Source organism: Staurois parvus, unplaced genomic scaffold (genome assembly GCF_062004578.1).
Source record: "Staurois parvus isolate SC_StPar_1 unplaced genomic scaffold, SC_StPar_1.0 ptg000513l, whole genome shotgun sequence".
Taxonomy (NCBI): Eukaryota; Metazoa; Chordata; class Amphibia; order Anura; family Ranidae; genus Staurois; species Staurois parvus.
The window spans coordinates 1,329,567-1,352,411 of record NW_028318309.1 but is presented as its reverse complement, the minus strand read 5'-3'; the positions used below and the strand labels follow the sequence as shown (position 1 = coordinate 1,352,411).

Sequence of the window (22,845 nt, the reverse complement as noted above, 5' to 3'; positions counted from 1 at the left end):
AGGCCATTTTGTAGGGCTCTGGCAGTGCTCAGCCTGTTCCTCCTTGCACAAAGGAGCAGATATCGGTCCTGCTGATGGATTAAGGACCTTCTACAGCCCTGTCCAGCTCTCCTAGAGTAACTGCCTGCCCCCTGGAATCTCCTCCATGCTCTTGAGACAGTGCTGGGAGACACAGCAAACCTTCTGACAATGGCACATATTGATGTGCCATCCTGGAGGACTTGGGACTGCCTGTGCAACCTCCGTAGGGTCCAGGCATCACCTCATGCTACCAGTAGTGACACTGACTCAAAAAGGACATTTGAGGTTGATACAAATACATATATCAGCATACCTCCGCTTCAATTAAGTGTTTTCATCGTAACCAAAATAAATTCCACAAACAAAAAAACGACCCAAAAAAGGTAGGCACAGTGGTTACCATTGGTGACATTTTCTGGGCTGGAATGCCACAAAGCAGTACTGAATTCAAATTGTAATCAAAAATTTTATATTTTTTACTTAATATTGGTTAAAATCACCAACGTAAATTCCAAGCAACAACAGTCATGAATAAAACAAATTGAAAAACATGAATAGACCAAAAAAAGACCGAACAAAAAAAAATAACAAAAACGTCCAAACGCATGTAGAGTCACTCATGGGTTCTGTACCGCAGTAACCGATGTATATTTGATTAATAAATCTCGTAATAGGCATTTCCCATATGTGAATCTTGGAAACCCTGCTGACTAACTGATGCTATGGAGCCTCAAGTGCACTAGAATATATCAATAATTGTCATGACTTGAAAAACGTGCTCAATGTGTATAGCAGGGCCCTGTATGAGTCGGCACATCAGTCCTTGTATAAGGGTTCATCCAGTCAGTTGTATCTCTTACAGAGACTGACACTTTGTTCACCACATAGGTGATCCCTGTGTAGGAGTACTGGAAAAGGTGAGACTGTAGGAGTTTTGTGTGGTAATAGAAAAGTTTTTAATGTATGTACTATGGATAACACAAGTGTTTGGTGTGTACTGAGCAGAGCCAGCAAAGAACATGTGGCCAACTATGGATAACACAGTAGGACCTTTTTCTTCATGTTCCTCTCAGTCCAACCTGGACCTAGTATATATGGAGTGTTCGAATGGTCCAGTGTCTATATGGGTCGTCACTACTTTGCAGTGAAAGCGGCATATACTTTACCACTCTTTCGGCTGTTGCCAATGCTCCCCGAGTTCACAGCTCCGCCTGTGTCAATCCGGTATGTGTGGAGGGATGACTGCTGCTCCCCTTGATTTTGACACTTAGGACGCTGTCAACATAGGTTTCCCATATAGAGAGATCGAGGCACGTGACGTTGTGTGTGACGTCACAGGTGGAGCTGTGAACTCCGGGAGCATTGCAAATAGCTGAAAGAGTGGTAAAGTATATGCCGCTTTCACTGCAAAGTAGTGACGACCCATATGGACACTGGACCATTTATGCTGTTACACAGTTAATATTTATGTTAATGTACATGAGAATTCATATAGTTTATTCTTTGTACCATTTCCTATGGATATTTCTATAGTTATATGCTGCCATCCGTGGTCTTATTTGGTAATGCACTTGTTTTTCATATTACCTCCCTGAGATCTATGACACAATTCCTTTGTATATGAAGCTCCTCCCTTCTTCTTGAGTACAGCACTTCCTGTGTCATGGATGCAGCTAACAGTCAACATGTAACAGGGACACATGTACTCTGCATAGTACGCTACAGAAAAGTATCATCTTTTGACCGCATAATACTGGAAACCATTCATTCTGCTGTATCCTGTTGTCACATGTACAGAATAAAGCAACTTCTGAATGAACACAGTATTGGTGAGTTCAGCTATCTGATAAGGATTGCCCACAGTGATTATATCTGCTTATACAGGCTAGGCAGAGAGGTCTCACAAGGGATAAATTGCTATCACAACAATCTGAGTCAGACTTCCATTCAAACTCTCCATATATACTAGGTCCAGATTGGACCGGGAGGAACATGAAGCAAAAAGGTCCTACTGTGTTATCCATAGTTGGCCACATGTTCTTTGCCAACGTTGCTCAGTACACACCAAACACTTGTGTTATCCATAGTTGGTTGAGTGTTTTGTGCTGACGCGGCTCAATATACATTAAAAACTTGTGTCCATCACCGCACAGAACTCCTACAGTCTCCCCTCTTCCAATACTCCACACAGGGATCACCTATGTGGTGAACAATGTGTCAGTCTCTATAAGAGATACAACTGACTCGATGAACCTTTATACAAGGACTGATGTGCCAACTCAGAGGGCCCTGCTATACACAGCACGTTTTTCAAGTCATGATGATTGATATATTCTAGTGCAGTGGTGGGCAACCTTTTTTTTCAACTGAGCCAAATCTCGCCAAAACCACGATTGAAATTTATTTTGAGAGCCACATTTTTAAAACTGAAAATACATCCCCCATATAGTAATTCATCCCCCATATAGTAATTCATCCCCCATATAGTAATTCATTCCCCATATTAAGTCCCCCCTGTGTCAATTCACTTACCTTTGCTCCGCGCGTTCCTCTCGCCGTGTTCCCGTGCCGTTCCGGTCTTCAGGGCGGACTGTGAGAGGAGCCTAGCTCCCCTCCCCTCACGCTCGTCACGCTGCCCCGCCTACACACATCCTGACAGCCAGATCCACGGGCCGGATTAAAAGGTCCTGACTTTTGGGGCGGCCGCCCGAGAGGAGGGAGGGGAGCGGGCGCCCGGCACACAGAAGAGCCGCATTAGCGTGTGTAAAGAGCCGCATGTGGCTCGCGAACCGCGGCTTGCCGACCACTGTTCTAGTGGACTCAAGGCATCATAGCATCAGTTAGTCCGCAGGGTTTCCAAGATTCACACATGGGAAACATCTATCGCGAGATTTCTTAATCAAATATGCAGCGGTTGCTACGGTACAGAACCCATGATTGACTCTACATGCGTCCGGATGTTTGTTAATTTTTGTTTGTCCTGTCTTTTTTTGTCTATTCATGTTTTTCAATTGTTTTATTCATGACTGGTGTTGAATTCACGTTGGTGGCTGTTTTAACCAATATTAAGCAATACAATTTTTGATTACACTTTGAAATCAGTACTGCTTTTGTGGCATTCCAGCCCAGAAAATATTTGTCACCAACGGTAACCACTGTGCCTACCTTTTGGGTCATTTTTGTTTGTGCAGTAGTCACACTGACCCAAACAAAATGCAAAACAGTCAGAAAAGATCTGAAGGGAAAAAAATGTCAGTGGCCTCCACCTGACAAACCATTCCTGTTTTTGGGGTTGTCTCATTGTTGCTCATCTAGTGCACCTGTTAATTAAATTAACACCAAAAGCAGCTGAAACTGATTAACAACCCCCTCTGCTACTTCACTGACCAGATCACTATCCCAGGAATTTAACAGACTTGATGCTATACTCTTATTAAAAAGTGTTCCTTTAATTTTCTTGAGCAGTGTATTAAATAAAAAAAAAAAGAAGAAGTAGGTCTAAGGTGAGCAAACACCAGCCACGATTTATTTATTTTTTAAATCGGGCAGGTGATCTCACTGGACCTAGCAAAAGTACATTTAAAACTGAGTGCTGGAGGTGTTAAGCGTGATATTTAGCAGAAAAAACACCATAAACTAATCTGCCACTGTAAAAATAAATTAAACTACTTCATAGCTTATTTACTCAAAGGAAAAAGAGGTCTAAGGGCAGCTATCCGGAGACCATGATGATAGTACACAGAGGTTCCCAAAACTGAACATGGCCTTCCAAAAGCACGCAGAACGGGGAATTAGAATAAAAAGCTCTACCCTTGACTTTGTTTATGTAATTAAAATGTTTGAACTATTCAAAGCTAAAATGGTCTTTCATAGAGGATGAAAGGAAAGAAAAAGTGCTTTAACATCTTCAGGCTCAGCTGAAACAAAGGGATGCTTCCTGAGCAGAGGTTGCCACAAGTAAATGGTGGCTGGAACCAGGTCATTCAGTCTCTAATGCTCCCTTTTTTCCCCCCATCAAAGATTTGTTAAAGTAATTTGCAAAAATATAAAAATGGCAAATTCTGCAAAACCTTTGAATACATCTTCGACACGTGAAAATTTTTGTCTGCCAAAAAATATGTAAGGTAGTACACCCATCTCTACTATATTATATGGCTATACTTCTATATTATTGTTCCTGCAATGGCAGCTTACATAATCCTTCCATGATAGGTGTACTTTGAAAACAACGAAAAACAAAAAACACTTTCAACCGGAATATGTTGAGAACCTGCAAAGTGACATCAAAAGGAATTTGTCCCTAAGAAAATTAATACTGGTATATAGCACTGTACAAGACCATTAACAAGTCACTATACACAAGCAAGGCATGACATTTTCTTCAAAACCAAAGCATGGAAATAGGAAAAATGGTTGAAAACTGGAGTCAGGCATACTCACCATTGTCAGGACCCTGAAGCTTCATAGAATACAATTTAACCGGCTGGTTGAAAGCCACAGTGATAAGGAGCTGTGGGGGGAAAATATAAAAGGTGGTCAGAGAGGCCGCTTGTGATACGAAAGAATACCCATGAGGAACAGGTCTGATAACTCAAGCTGCAATATGTGATTAACATGCCGATAGTTTCATACGGAGCAATAATATCATGACATCTCTTTATAATCTAAGCCAGCCTTTTTCAACCTTGTAACAGGAAGGAACCCTTGAAATAACGTTCAGGTCTCAGGGAACCCTTGGTAATGATTACTATATCTACAGCTCACTGGATATTAGAGTAGTGATCAGAGAGAAGAATGCTCCTTAAATTTGTGGTCATTAGGAAGAATCCTCCTCTTGCAGATGGCTAAAAGATCATTGCTGTCAGTTGGATTTTATCTGAGAGGCAGAAGCAGCTCATTGCTCAGGGAACCCCTACAAACCTCAGGAGGAACCCTAGAGCACCACAGAGCCCTGGATGTGAAAGGCTGATCTAAGCTTGAAGACACACACATTTCCACGTTTTAACAACCGATTCACTTGTGGGGAGAAAAAAAAAAAAAAAAAAAAAAAAAGTGCATTCCAGGAGTTAAAGCCAAGAAACACCATAAACCTATTCATTATAACAATCGAACGATTTACATAAAAATATTAAAAAGTACCCAAATTAAAAATCAATTTATAATGGAGAAAACATACCACTATATTCCATAATATTAACCGCTTCCATACCACCCTATAGCAGAACTACTGCTACAGGGCTGCGCAAAATCACGTGTATATATGTGATTTTGCATTTCCATGTAGGAAACGGCGTGCCGCCATTGGTGGCTAAAACTGTTGATCACTGGGTCCCGGCCGAAGATTCCCTACTGGCACCCCACGATCACCGAGAAACAATGACAAGGGGGAGGTCTGTATCTAAACAATACAGATCTCTCCACTGTCCGTACCAGCATGCTGCTTTGTATTACTCTGCATAATAGAGCAATACAAAGCAGTATGCTTACATAGAAAAACACACAGTAAAACAGCACACAGTTAACCCTTTGATCGCCCCAGATGTTAACCCCTTCCTGCCCAGTGTCATTAGTGCAGTGTCAGTGCTTTTTATTACCACTAATCATTGTATTAGCATCACTGGGGATGTCAGTGGCAATTAGTCAGAATGCCCGCCGCAGTCCCGCTATAAGTCGCTGATCGCCACAATTACTAGTATGGAAAAAATAAAAATTCCAATATATATCTATATCTATCTATCTTTCTCTACACACACACACACACACACACACACACACACACACACACACACACACACACACACGTAGACGCTATAACTTTCACTTAAACCAATTCATTTACATGTATTGGGATTTTTGTTTTTTTTAGCAAAGAAAAATATAGCACAATACATTTTGGCCTACATTTATGCCAAAATTTGATTTTATAAAATCTTTTTCACTGGATAGGTTTATTAGCAAAAAGTCGAAAATGTTTTTTTTTCAAAATTGGGTCGTTTATAGCAGAAAAAAAAAAAAAAAAAAAAAAAAAAACACACGCAGAAGCAATCAAATACCACAGAAAGAAAGCTGCATTTGTGGGTACAAAAAAAAACAAACATTTAATTTGGGTGCAGCGTTGCATGACCGTGAAATTGTCAGTTAAAGTAATGCAGCGTCATATCGCAAAAAATGGCCTGGTCATGAAGGAAGGTAAAATCCTCTGGAGGACAATTAGTTAATGAACGCTGTAGCCTGCATTTTGCAGCCCATTCATAAATTGTAGGTTGCAGTAGGGAGCTTACAGTACCTCACGGAGTTCATGTGACCACAAGTATTGGTCTATCCTCCTGCCAGTTTGAAGTCCTGTCCCATGTTCTTGATCTTGGCTTCATAAAATCCTGCCCTCCTGAATCTTATTCACTCCCTTGATGTATTTAAAGGTTTCGAACACTCTTCTTCCCCTCATATTAAGTTCCTGAAGTTTCTCCTGATAGGTCTGGGGGATAAAACCTTTCACCATTTTTGTTACCCATATCTGGTCATTCTCTCTCAATATCTTTTTTGGATTCGAGGTCTCCAGAACTGGACACAGTACTCCAAATGAAGAGCTAATAGGGGAATCAGGACTTCCTTCCTCCTGCTGGTGATCCCTATAGTGATGCATCCTAGAATTTTATTCACTTGCCTGGCCGCATTGTTCACACATTTTGCAATCATCTGAGATAAGTACCCCCAAATCTTTTCCTCTGTAGTGCTGGCCAACACTGTACCCCCAATGTTGTACTTTCTCAAGGGATTCTTTTTCCCTAGGTGCATTATTTTACATTTAGAAACATTGAACTGCAGTTTCAACAACTTTGACCAATCTTCAAGTAATGCCAAATCATGTTCCAGACACCTCCAAGGATATCAACCCTATTGCACATCTTTGTGTCATCAGCATAAAAAAAAAATACCTTACCCACCAACCCTTGAGATATATCACTTACATATAGATTAAATAGAACAGGACCAAGTACAGAGACTTGTGGTACACCACTAATGACTGGTCTCTATTCCAAATGAACCCTCATTTACAGCCACACTCTGGTATCTATCCTTTAGCCAACTGCACATCCACTGAACAACCAAAGAGTTAAAATTAAAAAAAAAAAAAATCTAATTCACCTAGATGGATGCAGCACTGTTCCCAACTACATCTGCCCCTAGCCACCTCTAAGACAGATGTAAGTGATCGAACTCTGACCACGCAGCTCTTGGTGTTTAGCCTGCAGAGAGATGGTGACAGTCAGTCTCCGGCTCTCTGCCCTGCTCCACCAGCACTCACTGGAGCACTGAGCTCTGGAGGGGGAGAGAGCAGCTTGCTGAGAGGCTGAGCCAGCTGTCAGTCCAGGCATCTAGGTGAATCCCGACAGAGTCAGGATCCTTTCTGAGCCTGCACTGGCTTAATGATGTCAGCTGACGGTGAACAGAAACCCCATTCATGGCCTCCATTACATACCTGCTCCTGCTTGTAAGTGCAGTTTGAGAATTCCAGTTAAAGTGATTGTAAAGTTTTTTTTTTGTTTTTTTTAAACAAAAAAAAAAATAATATGTTATACTTACCAGTTCTATGCAATTGTTTTGCACAGAGCAGCTCTGATCCTTCTCCTTCCCACTTCTGGTTGCCCCCATAGAAAGCCACTTCCTATGGGGGCACACATGCATGCTCGATCATGAGCTGTGCCGTTTGCGTCTATCCAGAAACACAGCCCGGCTCGGCAATGCCCCCCACACTATCTGCTCACAGGTTTTGACTAACAGCAGAAGCCAAGCCTGGGAGAGGGAAGAAGAGCTACTACAGGCATGCACAGCACTGGCTCAAGATTGGGCTCTAATGAGAATTTAGAAGGGGCTGGGGGGTGTGCTACTATTGACATTTTTTGAACGTTAATGCATCCTCTGCATTAAGGTAAACAAAATTATTCCCCTTTACAACCACAGGTATGTTAAAATCCCCATTAAAACCTCTCCCTTCATTGCCATTCGAGTTATCTCATCATTCAAGTTATGGTCTACAGTCTGTCCTGGGGGCCTGTATACTACAACAACTAAGGGAAGATCCCTGTTCAGTAGGAAGGCAGACCCAGAGGGCTACAAGTATTTCATTTGTTTTATGAATGTTAGCCTTATGATATTTCTAACATATATGTCAAACTCTTACCTCCCCTCTTCCCTACTCTGCTCCTGTACAGTGTATACCCTGGTATAGTTATTTCCCAGTCATCTGAATCCTTGCACCATGTCTCTGTAATAGCAACAAGGTCCAAGTTGTCCGTAGAAATAATCACCGTCATCTCACAAAGCTTGTTGCCTAAACTACGAGCATTAGTGCACATGACATGACAAATACTGCTATCTAAAGCTTTCGTTTTTGCTTCAGAAACTAACTGAACCAACTACCCCATCAGCCCCATCCTAAGCAACACAAACCCTCACATTGGTTTTAACCTGCTGGGGACAGAAATGCTCATCAATAAAATCTCTGCACCATTTTTCAGTTTAACCACTTGCCTACAGGACACTTTAACCCCTTCCTGCCCAGGCCAATTTTCAGCGCTGTCACACTTTGAACGACAATTGCGCGGTCATGCAACACTGTACCCATATGACATTTTTATCATTTTTTTGAGACAGAGCTTTCTTTTGGCGGTATTTAATCACCTCTGGGTTTTTTATTTTTTGCTAAACAAACCAAAAACTGAAAAATGTTGAAAACAAAAAAAAAAAAAAAAAGTTTAAGTTTTTGTAATAAAAGTTTGTAAATAAGAGATTTTTCTCCTTCACTGATGTGCCCTAATAAGGCTGCAGCGATGGGCACTCATAGGCGGCACTGAAAGGCAGCACTCATGGCACTGACTGGCACTGTTAGGCAGCACTGAAAGGCAGCTCAGATGGGCACTGACTGCTGGCACTACACAGATAATTAAGGCACACTGATCAGTGCCTTGATAATCAGTGTACATGTCCCCTCTGAGGAATGCCGATTACCGGCTCTCCTCACGAGCTGTCAGCGTAACAGCTCGTGAGGAGAGAAATGCTGATAACCGGTATTTCCTTATTTAGATGCGATCAGCTGTGATTGGACACAGCTGATGACATGACCGAGTCGACGTCTTCAGCTCTTTCCGTTGATCGGTGATCCGCTGTGTCCAAGGGACACAGCGCACCACAGATCACTGAGCAGCGCACGCGCGGTTAGAGTGGGAGGACATCGCATGTGGTCCTCCCAGAACGAGAGAATCTCCTTGCGTCCATCATTTCCATATATGGCGGGCAGGAGCCGGTTAAATGAATCTCCAAAACTCCTGGATTCCATTACTAAGCTCAGTGTCCTTGTGTGAGGGATGCAGACCATCTCTTTTGTACAGCTCAATGTCAGACCACCGGCTAGCATCATGACTAACATAACCAAAACCTTCGGCTTTGCACCAATCCTTTAACCAAACACTGAGTTCTGCTATACGAAGGACTTTCCCTTGTTGTGCATTATGGACAGGTAAGACCTGTGGATTTCCCCACGAATCATTATCACTCAATTCTGCAAGTGGTTCCAATTTACTATCACTGTTCTCTAGCTGGTCTAAAATCGCTTTTGACCTAAAGGGACGCTTTTTGGACGCCATGGACATTTCTCAGTTTCCAGGCAGAAAGAACAGTAAAAATGCAGACAGGGGACAGGACAAAGCACTCGGGACAAAATGTATGTGAAATGGTTTGATACAGTAATGTTATACTATGTGATTTTAGGGTATTTAGTGAATGTCACTTTTTTACATTTTTAAATTTCCCGCCGGTTACGTCCAGACGTCGCAGGGAATAGAACCCGGAAGACAGATGCCGGCATTGGCCGGAGGAGATGGCCGGGGACACTGCGGGAGGGACATCGCGGGAGCGCAGGACAAGATAAGTGCAGAAGGGATCCCAGAGCAACACTGCAAAGTATTCCCAAGTGTAGCTCGGGGTTACCGCTTGTGGTGCTGAAACTTTACCCCAAGCTACACTCGGGAATACTGCCAGGGGGGTTAAACAGGCATCAGGCGAGCAACCACAGGCATCAGTCTCTCCATTATAAATTGGCTCTTAACCTCCCTGGCAGTCTAACTAATCAATATTTTTGAATGTCAAAGCGTTACTTTTTTTGCATGGAAATTTGTTGTTTCATATTGTAGGCCTGTAATTCTTAGGAATAACCCACTTAAATCTGTCCAAACAAGAGTCTAGTAAACATCCCGGGTAGAATAAAGTTTGAAACACGAAATCATAAATAATATAAAATGATTTTAAAAAAATATAATAAATTTAATTCAATAATATAATCAAACCAAAAACACTGAAATTTGAAATACAGCGCCAAGTTCGCACATCACTGAGCTCAGTCGCAGAATTGTTTTTCAGTGTCTGATGACAAATTTCCCCACGAATCATTATCACTCAATTCTGCAAGTGGTTCTGATTTACTATCGCTGTTCTCTAGCCAGTCTAAAACCGATTTTGACCTAAAAAGGGACACTTTTTAGATGCCATGGACGTTTCTCAGTTTGCAGGCAGAAAGAACAGTAAAAGTGCAGGCAGGGCACAGGACAAAGCACTCGGGACAAAATGTATGTGAAATGGTTTGATACAGTAATCTAAAAGATTACAGCGTATTGTGTGTATGTCAAATTTTTACTTTTTTGAATCTCCCACTGGTTTCGCCCCCCCCCCCCCCCCCGTATGTCCCGACGCTCGCAGGAAATGGAAGACGGATGCCGGCATCGGTCGGTGGACATGGCTGGGGGACACATCGAGAGGACCTCGCGGGATCGTGGGACAAGGTAAGGCTCAAGGAATCGCTGCAGTGTAATCCCGAGTGTTGCCCGGGGTTACCACATTTGGTACTGAAATTAACCCCAAATCACACTCTGTATTACCACCAGGAAGGTTAATTCAGGTACAGCACTTTCTGGTAGTCTGGCCTCAGCACTTCGTTTCATCCTAGGCCTCACCGCCTTCTGGGATTCCCAAGTCACACTATCTCAAGGAGCCAGTGTACTGTACAATGTGCATACACTGGATTCTGACAGGTATATGGCACCTGGAAGAGACTGAAGGCACATCTGCTGGAACTTTCAAGATGGTGGTTTGGAAAAGCTATGAGGGGAGGGAATGGATAGCATGGTAAAGTTTTGTTTTAAATGGTTTTTTTTTTTTTTTTTTAAATCAGACATTGATCACTTCTGACTTCTGGACTAACAGAGCCAGACGGAGTCAGAAAAATGCCCAGAAAACGCAAATGCTGGGATTCTGACAACATAGCATGTGCACAATTTGGCCAAACTTTTTTTTTTAAACTGGAAATGCTTGCTGCAATGTAGCAACAGGACTGCAGATCAACATAATAGTGAGACTACAAAGTGCAGGCTGGAATGATGGATTGCAGGAGTAGTTTAGCTGCCCAATAAAAACACAAAAAAACAAACTTCCTGATACCACAGTGCTGTATATAGCAAATAATAAAAGCGCCTCATGTCACAAAGTGGCATCACTAGCCTGTAGTGAATAATTGCTCCATACAACAGCAATGTCAGTAATGTCTGTTAAATAAATAACTTTGGCTAACTCCTGGGAATTTGATGAGCTAGGCAGTGCTTTGGTCTACAAACATTGCTTTTGTGTTTGACACTAGTACACAGGTACACTTAAAACCGAACAAGAAAACCCCATCAGAATAAAATTCAAAGTTTAAAATTCCATGGAACGGTTCTCCCTCCCAAAGCCACATCACTGCTTAAGGAAAGAACATTTATTTTACATCTACAACTTACCTGTTCATCGCAGTCTGATTCAAGGTATGTTGGGTCTTTCTTTAAGCAGTTTTCAAACTCATTGTCATCACTTTCATTAAGACATTCACAACCAGCTTTGTTTACGAATGGCATTAAATCCATCTGCAAGGAACCAATAAAAAAACAAAAAAAATTAAAATCGAGTTATTCCCTGAAAGGCAAACGTGTTATCTACATCCAAAATGCCACAGTATATACACAGTTAGGTCCATATAAAATTTGGACACAGGCACAATTTTTTGTTTTTTTTCAGGTATTTACAAAAACATTCAAGCTATAGTTATAAAATGGATATGGGCTGAAAGTGCACACACTCAGGTTTAATTTGAGGGTATGTACATTCAAACTGAAGGAAGGGTTTAGGAATTACAGCTAAGAGTAACCATCCCCTTTTTTTCCAAGGGACCAAAAGTAATTGGACAATTGAATAAAAAACTGTTTCATGGCCAGGTGTGGGCTATTCCATTATTTCTTCATCAATTAAACAGGTAAAAGGTCTGGAGTTCATTCTAAGTGTATTTGCATTTGGAATCTATTGCTGTGAACCTTCATCATGTGTTCAAAAGGAGCTGCCCATGCAAGTGAAAGAGGCCATTGTAAGGCTTCAAAAACTAAAATCCATCAGAGAGATAGCAGAAAATTCAAAGCAAGTTCAATTTCAAGTGGTTCATTTCATCATTTTATGATAGTTTCATTCTTGTCAGCAATCATCAGTGCAGCATATGTAAAGCATGGCATTATTGGCCAACAAAGCTGAAACAGCATTCTGCAGTTTGGAATAAATGGATCTCATATTAGAGCATATTTTTAATTGTACCAGGAATACATTTGTCTCTTGTGCAGAACCAATTTTTAATTATCTCAAAGTGATTCTACTTGGTGGATTTAAGTACACTGGTATTTTTCAGGGGGTGGGGGTGAAATCAACACAAATCAAGGGAAATCTTCCAGGGTGCTGCTTAGGCACAACATTTAAGATTTCAATAAGGTAGCAAATCCATCACTTGTTGAGTTCAGGTCCACTTTAAATACCCGATTTTTTTTGTTTTAATGCCACCTGTTAACATTCAGACAAAGCATTAACATGTGCATTTACATGCAAACCAAGCTTTCCAGCTCAAAGCGACAGAGGCTTGAACAAAGTATACCAATACCAACGAAAATGTAAAATAATGACAATAAGCACCCATGGCAGTGTTATGGTATGTTCCAACCCCTGACAATGTGAGTTTGGTCTGCATGCAAAATGAGGAGTACATCTATAAAGAAAAGATTTTAATGACAGCCAATGTACATACGTATCCTTTGGGAATATCCGTGTCTTCATTGTTCCCTGGATCATTCTCCAGGTGCTGTTTGATTTTTTCTTCTAAACCAGCAGCATCTGCACCTTGGTACTGATCAATTTTTACTTTATTTCTGAAGAATAAAAACGTGGGGGTTGCCGATATATTGTTGGCAGCAGCGGTTCCCTAAAAATGGCAAATTAAAAGATGTAAAGTGATTGTAAAGGTAAAAATTACAAAAAAATACATAAACATGTTATACGTACCTACTCTGTGCATTGTTTTAAACAGAGCAGCTCCAATCTTCCAGTTCTATGGTCACCCGCCAGCACTGCTGGCTCCTCCCCTGAGCTGAGTGCCCTCATAGCAAACTTGCTATGGGGGCTTTCAAGCGTACTCGCTCCTGAGCCAGCTTTGTGGCTCCCTAAGACACACAGAGCACAACTCAGCCCCCCCCCCCCCTCTTTTTTTTCACTGGCTTTTACTGACAGCAGCGGAAGCCTAAGGATAAGTCTGATCCAATGAGAGAGAGAGCTGCTGCTCTCGTCCAGGGTATGGACCTTCTCTTATGGCACTGGAGGAATGCCCCATGTGTATGGTTCCTTACCTAAATTGTAGGGTGCTTCTCCATTAAGATCTAGGAGTCTATGGTGGCAAACAGGACTTGCAGTCTTCCATTCACATATCTCCCTGAATGGATCTTTGATTGGATTAGACAGCTGTTCAAATAAAAACAGCGCTCTCCAAGGAGAAGCACCGTACAATTTAGGTAAGGAACCATACACATGGGTCAGGTGGAGTATTCATTTAGGCAACCTGACACTTGAGTGGATAATGGTAAGAAAATTATCCTCCAGAATGCTATAAGAATCCCCACCAGGGATTCTACTCCGCTCTGACCCCCTTCTTTTAGACCTCTGAGAGTCTCATTGTTGCATCTCAAAACAACAGAGTAGGAGTCGGCTGAAATGGCTTTGGCAGGTAGATAGACCAAGGTATTGGGTGCAGAGAACATTTTACAAGATGACCTAGTAGTCATAGATTCCGCCTGTCAAAGGCACAGTCCACTTACTTGGCACTGATGTACGTCCACTTCCAGAAAGACGGCTTGTGGATACTTATTACTAAGTGATGTGAACACCGGTGCTATCCTCACACATGGAGCACACCTGAAATACAACAAACACACTTAGAATCCAGGCAGAATAAATGCTAATCACAGACGTAGAGCTGGGGACTCCCCTCCCTACCTTCACCTGTACGCTTGTGTACTAGGTATAATCTCAATCAGGGCTGGTGACTCGTTTAATCCAATTAATATGCTCATTACGGATTAGACTAAAATCGGAAAATCTTATTTTTAATCTCAGATGAGCAGCGATGATTCACAGACCTGTGATGACCAGACATTTCTACACACCTAATGCAGCAAAGTGACATTAGGTTGTGATTGCTGTGCAGAGCTTCAAACACCAATCTATAAATCATAACAGGATATGCATCTGATATAGGTTTAATTCCCACTGGTAGTACATCCACATTGGAAAACCCATGGGATGCCAAAAAATAAAAAATTTAAAGTGGTTGAAAGGCCGAAAAGGTATTTACCATCATGCACTTGAAGTTAAAAAAAACAAAAAATAAACACCTGTGTGCTGCTCCCCCCACAGCCCCCTTTATACACACCTGAGCATCCTCTCGATCCAGGGCTGTGCATGGGAGCTTCGGCTGTCCCGGGTCTCTCTTTCTCCTTACTGGCTGAGACAAAGCAGTAGGAGACATTGGCTTCCACTGTGGGCAGTCATTGCCAATGCGCCAAGGTGGAGAAAGTGGAGAGCGGGGCTCGGGAGCAAGAATGCGCCAATGCCCCCAGAGCAAGCGTCTTACTGGAAAGGAGGGAGGAGCCAGGAGCGCTGGCTGGGAACCAAAGAAGAGTAGAATCGGGGCTGCTCAGTGCAAAACCATTGCACAGAGAGCAGGTAAGTATAACATTTTTTTTTTTTGCCCTCCAGAAGATTTACCCTCCTTCCTGAGCAGGACATTTTTTGCGATACGGCGTTGCGTTATTTCAACGGACAGTTGCATGGTCATGCAACGCTGTACATAAATGAAATATATGTCATTGTTTTCCCCACAAATAGAGCTTTATTTCAGTGGTATTTGATCACCTCTGCATTCTTTATTTTTTGCATTATGAACAAAGAAAGACCGACAATTTTGAAACAATCGCACCTGAAATCGGCATCTCACCCGACTTCACTGTAAGTTGCACGATTTCAAAGTTAGGCTTGATGTGACCGGGGGGGGGGGGGTTAGGTATAAACACAGTGCAGCATGAAATATTTTCTGGAGTCACACGTTCTGCTCCGTGCATTCAATGGAGAGGAGAGAAAACAGGAGTTGTGTGGGAGTAGTAGCGATATGGGAGCAAAGTAGATGGGGCAAAAATGTACAGCCCCCAAAATGTGGAAGGGTACAGACCACTGCCCCCCCCCCCAGGCTGTTCCATCAGCAGGAGGGCTGACACATGGGAGCTAAGGCACCAGCAATACAACTGGAGAGGGAAGCGTTTGCTTATGTACCCCCTGCACTCTGTACATTACACACGCCTGACACCTGCACATTACGCACGCAAGTCCAAACTTTGCCATGCCCACCATGCACCACAGTGTGCTACATGCACCCGTTACCCCAACCACCACTATGCGGTCACTCTGATATTATTCTCAGATCCATTCATCGGGGGGCTGGGTCACTCAGGAGGCAAGTCTACAGAGCACCATAAGGGCCAGTGCAGACACCTTGGATCCGAGAGCTAGATGTTACTTTCTGACTATCACAAATCTCCTGAATGCAAAATTGCAGCGTGGAAGAAAAAAACAAAAACCACTGAAAGCTTTGAGTGAGAGAAAGACAGCACTGGACCACAAGGACAAGTATTAAAGTGGTTGTAAAGGCTCCAGGCTTTTTACATATGCACAAAAGGTAAAAAAAAAAAAAAAAAAAAAAAACCTGTGTTCAGCAGCACCCCCACCCAACCTTCCCTGAGCCCCATCCCGATACAGAGTAGTGCAGACCAGCCTCAACTGTCCCGGGGTCTCTGTCCTCCTTATTAGGACACGGACATTCCCCCTTAAGTTTGTAACAACTTATTCACTAGTGGAAGAAATGTATTCCAGGGGTTAAAGCCAAGAAACACCAGAAACCTATTCTGTAAATAATTTGTTATAATGAAAACTAATGAAGTACCTGAATGAAGAGTCAATTTATAATGGAGAAAACATACCACTACATTCTACAATATTACTCAACACTGTACCCTTCAGTACTGAGCCTGCGGTACCTTATGGAGAGCTTTCTGCACGGGGTATCAGTTGGGTGACAAATGTTCAGTAAAGCTTTGACCACACCTAGTAGCTGATTGGTTGCCATACATAGCTGCACCAGATTCTTTGGTCTCAAGCTTTAGTAAATCTCCCCCTACTACTGATCCATGTACTAAGCCTGATAATGCACTCCTACTGTTACATAGCCTGCCCTGACCACAGGTATTATACATCAGGAGGAGTACAGTATAAGGCTCTGTACACAAAACACAGCCGGGGCGCAGCCGGGCCCGGCAGGACAAAACACAGCCGGGGCGCAGTCGGGCCCGGCAGGATAAGTACAGCCGGGCCCGGCAGGATAAGTACAGCCGGGGCGCAGTCGGGCCCGGCAGGATAAGTACAGCCGGGGCGCAGTCGGGCCCGGCAGGATAAGTACAGCCGGGGCGCAGTCGGGCCCGGCAGGATAAGTACAGACGGGGCGCAGTCGGGCCCGGCAGGATAAGTACAGACGGGGCGCAGTCGGGCCCGGCAGGATAAGTACAGACGGGGCGCAGTCGGGCCCGGCAGGATAAGTACAGACGGGGCGCAGTCGGGCCCGGCAGGATAAGTACAGACAAAATCGGTACTGGGATGCCTGCAGCTGCTCAAACTCCAGCAACGTACGGGCCCCATGTCATGCTCCCCGTCATAATGCTCCCCACAGGCAATAGCGACGGCCCCATGTCATGCTCCCCACAGGCAATAGCGACGGCCCCATGTCATGCTCCCCACAGGCAATAGCGACGGCCCCATGTCATGCTCCCCACAGGCAATAGCGACGGCCCCATGTCATGCTCCCCACAGGCAATAGCGACGGCCCCATGTCATGCTCCCCACAGGCAATAGCGACGGCCCCATGTCATGCTCCCCACAGGCAATAGCGACGGCCCCATGTCATGCTCCCCACAGGCAATAGCGACGGCCCCATGTCATGCTCCCCACAGGCAATAGCGACGGCCCCATGTCATGCTCCCCACAGGCAATAGCGACGGCCCCATGTCATGCTCCCCACAGGCAATAGCGACGGCCCCATGTCATGCTCCCCACAGGCAATAGCGACGGCCCCATGTCATGCTCCCCACAGGCAATAGCGACGGCCCCATGTCATGCTCCCCACAGGCAATAGCGACGGCCCCATGTCATGCTCCCCACAGGCAATAGCGACGGCCCCATGTCATGCTCCCCATAGGCAATAGCGACGGCCCCATGTCATGCTCCCCATAGGCAATAGCGACGGCCCCATGTCATGCTCCCCATAGGCAATAGCGACGGCCCCATGTCATGCTCCCCATAGGCAAAAGTGATGGCCCCATGTCATGCTCCCCATAGGCAAAAGTGATGGCCCCATGTCATGCTCCCCACAGGCAATAGTGATGGCCCCATGTCATGAGGCATGGACATGTACAGTACACAGATCGGTAGTAGGAGTACAGCTCACTGTATATTAGAGTAGTGATCAGAGAAGAATGCTCCTTACATTTGAGGTCATTAGGAAGAATCCTCCACTTACAGATGTCTAAAAGATGATTGCTATCAATGGCTACTCACCTGACAGGCAGAAGACGCTCATTGCTCAGGGAACCCCTACAACCTCTGGAGGAACCCTAGAGCACCACAGAGCCCTGGATGTGAAAGGCTGATCTGAATGTTATTAGGACACTCCCCCTCATGTGTCTAACAATGGATTCATTAGTGCAAAAAGTACATTCCAGGGTGAAGCCAAGAAACACCAGAAACCTACTAATAACAATCAGACTATTTACATAAAACTAACCAAGTACCGCAATTAGGAGTCTATTGACAAAGGAGAAAACAGTCCACAACACTGCTGCCTTTAACACCTCAGGGTATCGGTCGCCTTGATCAGTAGTACCGGGCAATACCAGTGGCCAGGTGGGCAATACCAGTGGCCAGGTGACCAATACCTGCTGCACAAAACTCCATTCTGAAGGCCACCGTGTATGAATACAGACCGGACACACACACAGATTGGTAGTATGAATACAGTCAGGCGGGTAGTATGAATACAGACCGGACACAGGCGGGTAGTATGAATACAGACCGGACACACACACAGATTGGTAGTATGAATACAGTCAGGTGGGTAGTATGAATACAGACCGGACATAGGCAGGTAGTATGAATACAGACCAGACACACACACAGATTGGTAGTATGAATACAGTCAGGTGGGTAGTATGAATACAGACCGGACACAGGCGGGTAGTATGAATACAGACCGGACACAGGCGGGTAGTATGAATACAGACCGGACACAGGCGGGTAGTATGAATACAGACCGGACACAGGCGGGTAGTATGAAAACAGACCGGACACACACACAGATTAGTAGTATGAATACAGACCGGACACACACAGATTGGTAGTATGAATACAGTCAGGCCGGTAGTATGAATACAGTCTGGACACAAGCCGGTAGTATGAATACAGACAGGCCGGTAGTATGAAGAAAGCCCGGACACAGGCCGGTGGTATGAATACAGATGATATTAGACCGGTAATATGAGTACAGACAGTCGGTACTCTCACCCTCTCATGGTAAATTTGACCACACTCAGTCTGGACCCGGCGGCGCTCAGCTCGGGTTGGAACTCTCCATCTCCTCCGATCACTTTCACTCCCACCATGTTGCCGGTCGCCGCACTACTCTTGTTTCTGCCGCGTCACGCCGGGCCCTAATCTCCTCCCCGCCCACAACGTCTCAGCCATGTGACCCCGGAGACGCTTTCGCCACCATCTTCCTTCCTGGCATAACACCTGTTGTCCCGGAAGTGACGTCCAGCTTTTACTGCTGGCCTGTTCCCTGGTCATGGGATGTAGGTAGTGTGAGGAGTTGGCGCTATTAGTACATTACTTCAGTGGTAGCGGCCTAATTCGAGGAGCTCCTGTTGGCAATGAGACCGGCATGAAAGGCTGTTTTCAGTAACAAATGAATATATAAACCAAGAGAAATCTGTTACTATAAACACATTTTATGTTTTCTGGGTGAAATGTCACTCAAAGCACAGCCCTTTTATGATTTGTTGGATACATTGATTGGCCATTTAAAAGTCGGGAATTGACCCGTGAAAGGTGGATCGCTTGACTGACCAATCAGAAGTCAGGAGCTGTTGCCCCATGTAAGGTGGATAGCTTGACTGACCAATCAGAAGTCAGGAGCTGTGGCACCCATGTAAGGTGGATAGCTTAACTGACCAATCAGAAGTCAGGAGCTGTTGCCCCATGTAAGGTGGATAGCTTGACTGACCAATCAGAAGTCAGGAGCTGTTGCCCCATGTAAGGTGGATAGCTTGACTGACCAATCAGAAGTCAGGAATTGTGGCTCCATATAGAGCAGATACCTTTATTTACATATCAGGAATAGCTCCCCATAAGGTGGATAGCTCCACTGACCAATCAAGAGTCAGGAATTATGGATAGCTTCAGTGACCACTCAAGAGTGAGGAGTTATGGATAGCTTCAGTGGCCAATCAAGAGTCGGGAATTATGGATAGCTCCACTGACCAAGAGTTGGGAATTATGGATAACTTCAGTGACCAATCAAGAGTCGGGAATTATGGATAACTTCAGTGACCAATCAAAAGTCGGGAATTATGGATAACTTCAATGACCAATCAAAAGTCGGGAATTATGGATAGCTTCAGTGACCAATCAAGAGTCTGGAATTATGGATAGCTTAAATGACCAATCAAGAGTCTGGAATTATGGATAGCTTCAATGGCCTCAGAGATTCTGCTCTCTCCTGGCTCTCATCCTACCTGTCACAACGCTCTTTCAGCGTTACCTATAACGCTACCACCTCCCCCTCACTCCCCCTCTCTGTTGGGTCCCTCAAGGCTCTGTCCTCGGGCCCCTTCTCTTCTCCATCTACACCTCCTCCCTTGGCCAACTCATACACTCTCACAGGTTCAACTACCATCTCTATGCCGACGACACACAAATCTATCTCTCAACCCCCCACCTCACCCCCTTGGTCTCCGCCCGAATCACACACCTACTGAGCGACATATCAGACTGAATGTCGCTCTACTTCCTTAAACTGAACCTCTCCACAACCGAGTTTCTTGTCTTCCCCCCAGCCAGGACACCACCCCCCATTGACTTCTCCATCATGTCCAACAACGCCACCATCAAACCCGCCCCGCAGGCCAGAGTACTTGGTGTCATTCTGGACTCCAACCTATCCTTCCAGCCCCAAGTCCAATCTTTAACAAACTCGTGCAGACTCCTCCTCCGCAACATCACCAAAATACGCACGTTCCTAACCCCAGAAACCACTAAACAGCTCATCCACTCCCTCATCCAGACAGAGGTCAGGGGTTCTGCATCCTGCATCGTCCTAGAGAAAACTCCTCCTACAAGCTTTAACCAGTGCTCGGCTGGACACTGATAGAAGTCACAAGACTGCTCTATGGGAAAAGGTGTTTAGCAGTTTACATTTACTAAAATAATGTCATTTCCATGTTGTGTGTACTGTGGGAGACCAGATATAGTGAATGCAGGGTCCGGGAGACCTGATATAGTGAATGCAGGGTCTGGGAAGACCAGATATAGTGAATGCAGGGTCCAGGGAGACCAGATATAGTGAATGCAGGGTCCGTGGAGATCGGATATAGTGAATGCGGGGTCCGGAGAGATCGGATATAGTGAATGCGGGGTCCGGAGAGATCGGATATAGTGAATGTGGGGTCCAGAGAGATCGGATACAGTGAATGCGGGGTCCGGGGAGACTGGATATAGTAGACCGGATATAGTGAATGCAGGGTCCGTGGAGATCGGATATAGTGAATGCAGGGTCCGGGGAGACCAGATATAGTGAATGCAGGGTCTGGGGAGACCAGATATAGTGAATGCAGGGTCCGTGGAGATCGGATATAGTGAATGCAGGGTCCGGGGAGACCGGATATAGTGAATGCAGGGTCCGTGGAGATCGGATATAGTGAATGCAGGGTCCGGAGAGATCGGATATAGTGAATGCAGGGTCTGGAGAGATCGGATATAGTGAATGCAGGGTCCGGGGAGACCGGATATAGTGAATGCAGGGTTCGGGGAGATCGGATATAGTGAATGCGGGGTCTCGGAGACCAGATACCACACACCTGTGTGAGGGTTGTGCTTTACCTGCATGGGGGTGTATGGGTGTTCTGTGTTTCCTCATGCTGACAGTCCCCTTTATACCAGTTGATCCCAATTTGACTGCCGAGAGGTTGCAGGTCCCCAAATAAACCTCGGCCGTTCGTGGACGCATGTGTGCTGAATGTAGGTGTTAATGTCCACTGTCTATGTCACCACACATGTGCGTTACGTGGGCAGCACTCCTGCTTCTCCTGCAAATAAGATTTTTATCCTGAAATCTGAACATACACTTTTTTCACCACAAACTTTAACAACAGACATAATTAAGCAAGTAAGTATGATTCACACGTGTATTTTCTAGTATTCCTCAGTCTTTACTGACATTCCCACTCCTACTATAATACTCTTCATTTACTTGTAATGAATTGAGCTGAATCTGTGGTTTGCCAGTAACCAAGATGGCAGCTTTTTGCTAGCCTAAGCAATGACTTGCCATTAATCAGAAGGTGCCTTTTATTTACTTCATATCTAGCGTCTTTACGTCACAAGTCCGTTAAATCTAACCAATGAGAAGCTTTTAATTGGCCGGAAGACGAGCGCGTCATGAAAAACACACCCAATTGTTGATTCCGGAACTTCCGGAACGGTTTTTTTGTGTGCGATAAACTTTATTGACACGTGCATGTTAGGCATCACCAGCTGGTTCTCAGTGCCCGGAAGCTTGTTCATGTGACTGTCTATCCTGCCTCGGTTTCTGGAAGAACGACAGATGCCGTAAAGTGGCGCGTTGTCGCCATAGGAACAGTCAGCTGGTGGGAGAAGAGGGGGTCGGTGAGAAGCAGAGGAGGTGAGAGGTCCGTGCCTAGGGGAGAGGAGTGCAGGAGGTGAGTGTGTACATGGCTGACCGCTCTCTGTATGATCATGGAGGGGGCATGGTGTCATATCTGAGGATGGGGAGAACAAAGAGAACCTGTCATGAAGGAGCTTTATATAACATGAAGGGGAGAAGATGGTGTCATTAACCTAGGAAGAGAACCTACCATCAGAGAGCCCTGCCTACCACTACATGGAGGGTGGGGGTGTGCAGGGTCACTCAGTTTGGATTTTTTGCTGTTATTTGGTGCTGTGTATTGTGGTTGCTGCCTGCCAGATGAAAACTTTTATATATCATGTCGTGTATTATACAATGTATGCTGAACCATCCGAACCAGAGGAGCTTACAATCTAATA

General features: G+C 44.6%; 2 protein-coding genes across 5 annotated transcripts in view; one reads left to right on the top strand and one right to left on the bottom strand.

Annotated features, from left to right (window-relative positions):
• TXNL1 (thioredoxin like 1) overlaps nt 1-19,260 on the bottom strand; it is a 34,011-nt gene extending 14,751 nt beyond the window's left edge. The window contains exons 1-5 of the mRNA XM_089690074.1: nt 19,069-19,260; nt 14,226-14,322; nt 13,166-13,339; nt 11,847-11,969; nt 4,462-4,531 (exon numbers count right to left, since the gene is read on the bottom strand). Of these exons, the coding sequence (XP_089546200.1) occupies nt 4,462-4,531; nt 11,847-11,969; nt 13,166-13,339; nt 14,226-14,322; nt 19,069-19,166 (562 nt within the window). The 5' untranslated portion in view covers nt 19,167-19,260. The remainder of the gene's footprint in view (nt 1-4,461; nt 4,532-11,846; nt 11,970-13,165; nt 13,340-14,225; nt 14,323-19,068) is intronic.
• Nucleotides 19,261-22,287: 3,027 nt separating this feature from the next.
• WDR7 (WD repeat domain 7) overlaps nt 22,288-22,845 on the top strand; it is a 591,021-nt gene continuing 590,463 nt past the window's right edge. For all 4 annotated transcript variants that reach the window (XM_089690073.1, XM_089690072.1, XM_089690071.1 and 1 more), the window contains exon 1: nt 22,288-22,499. The gene's annotated coding sequence lies outside the window, so the exon portion shown is untranslated. The remainder of the gene's footprint in view (nt 22,500-22,845) is intronic.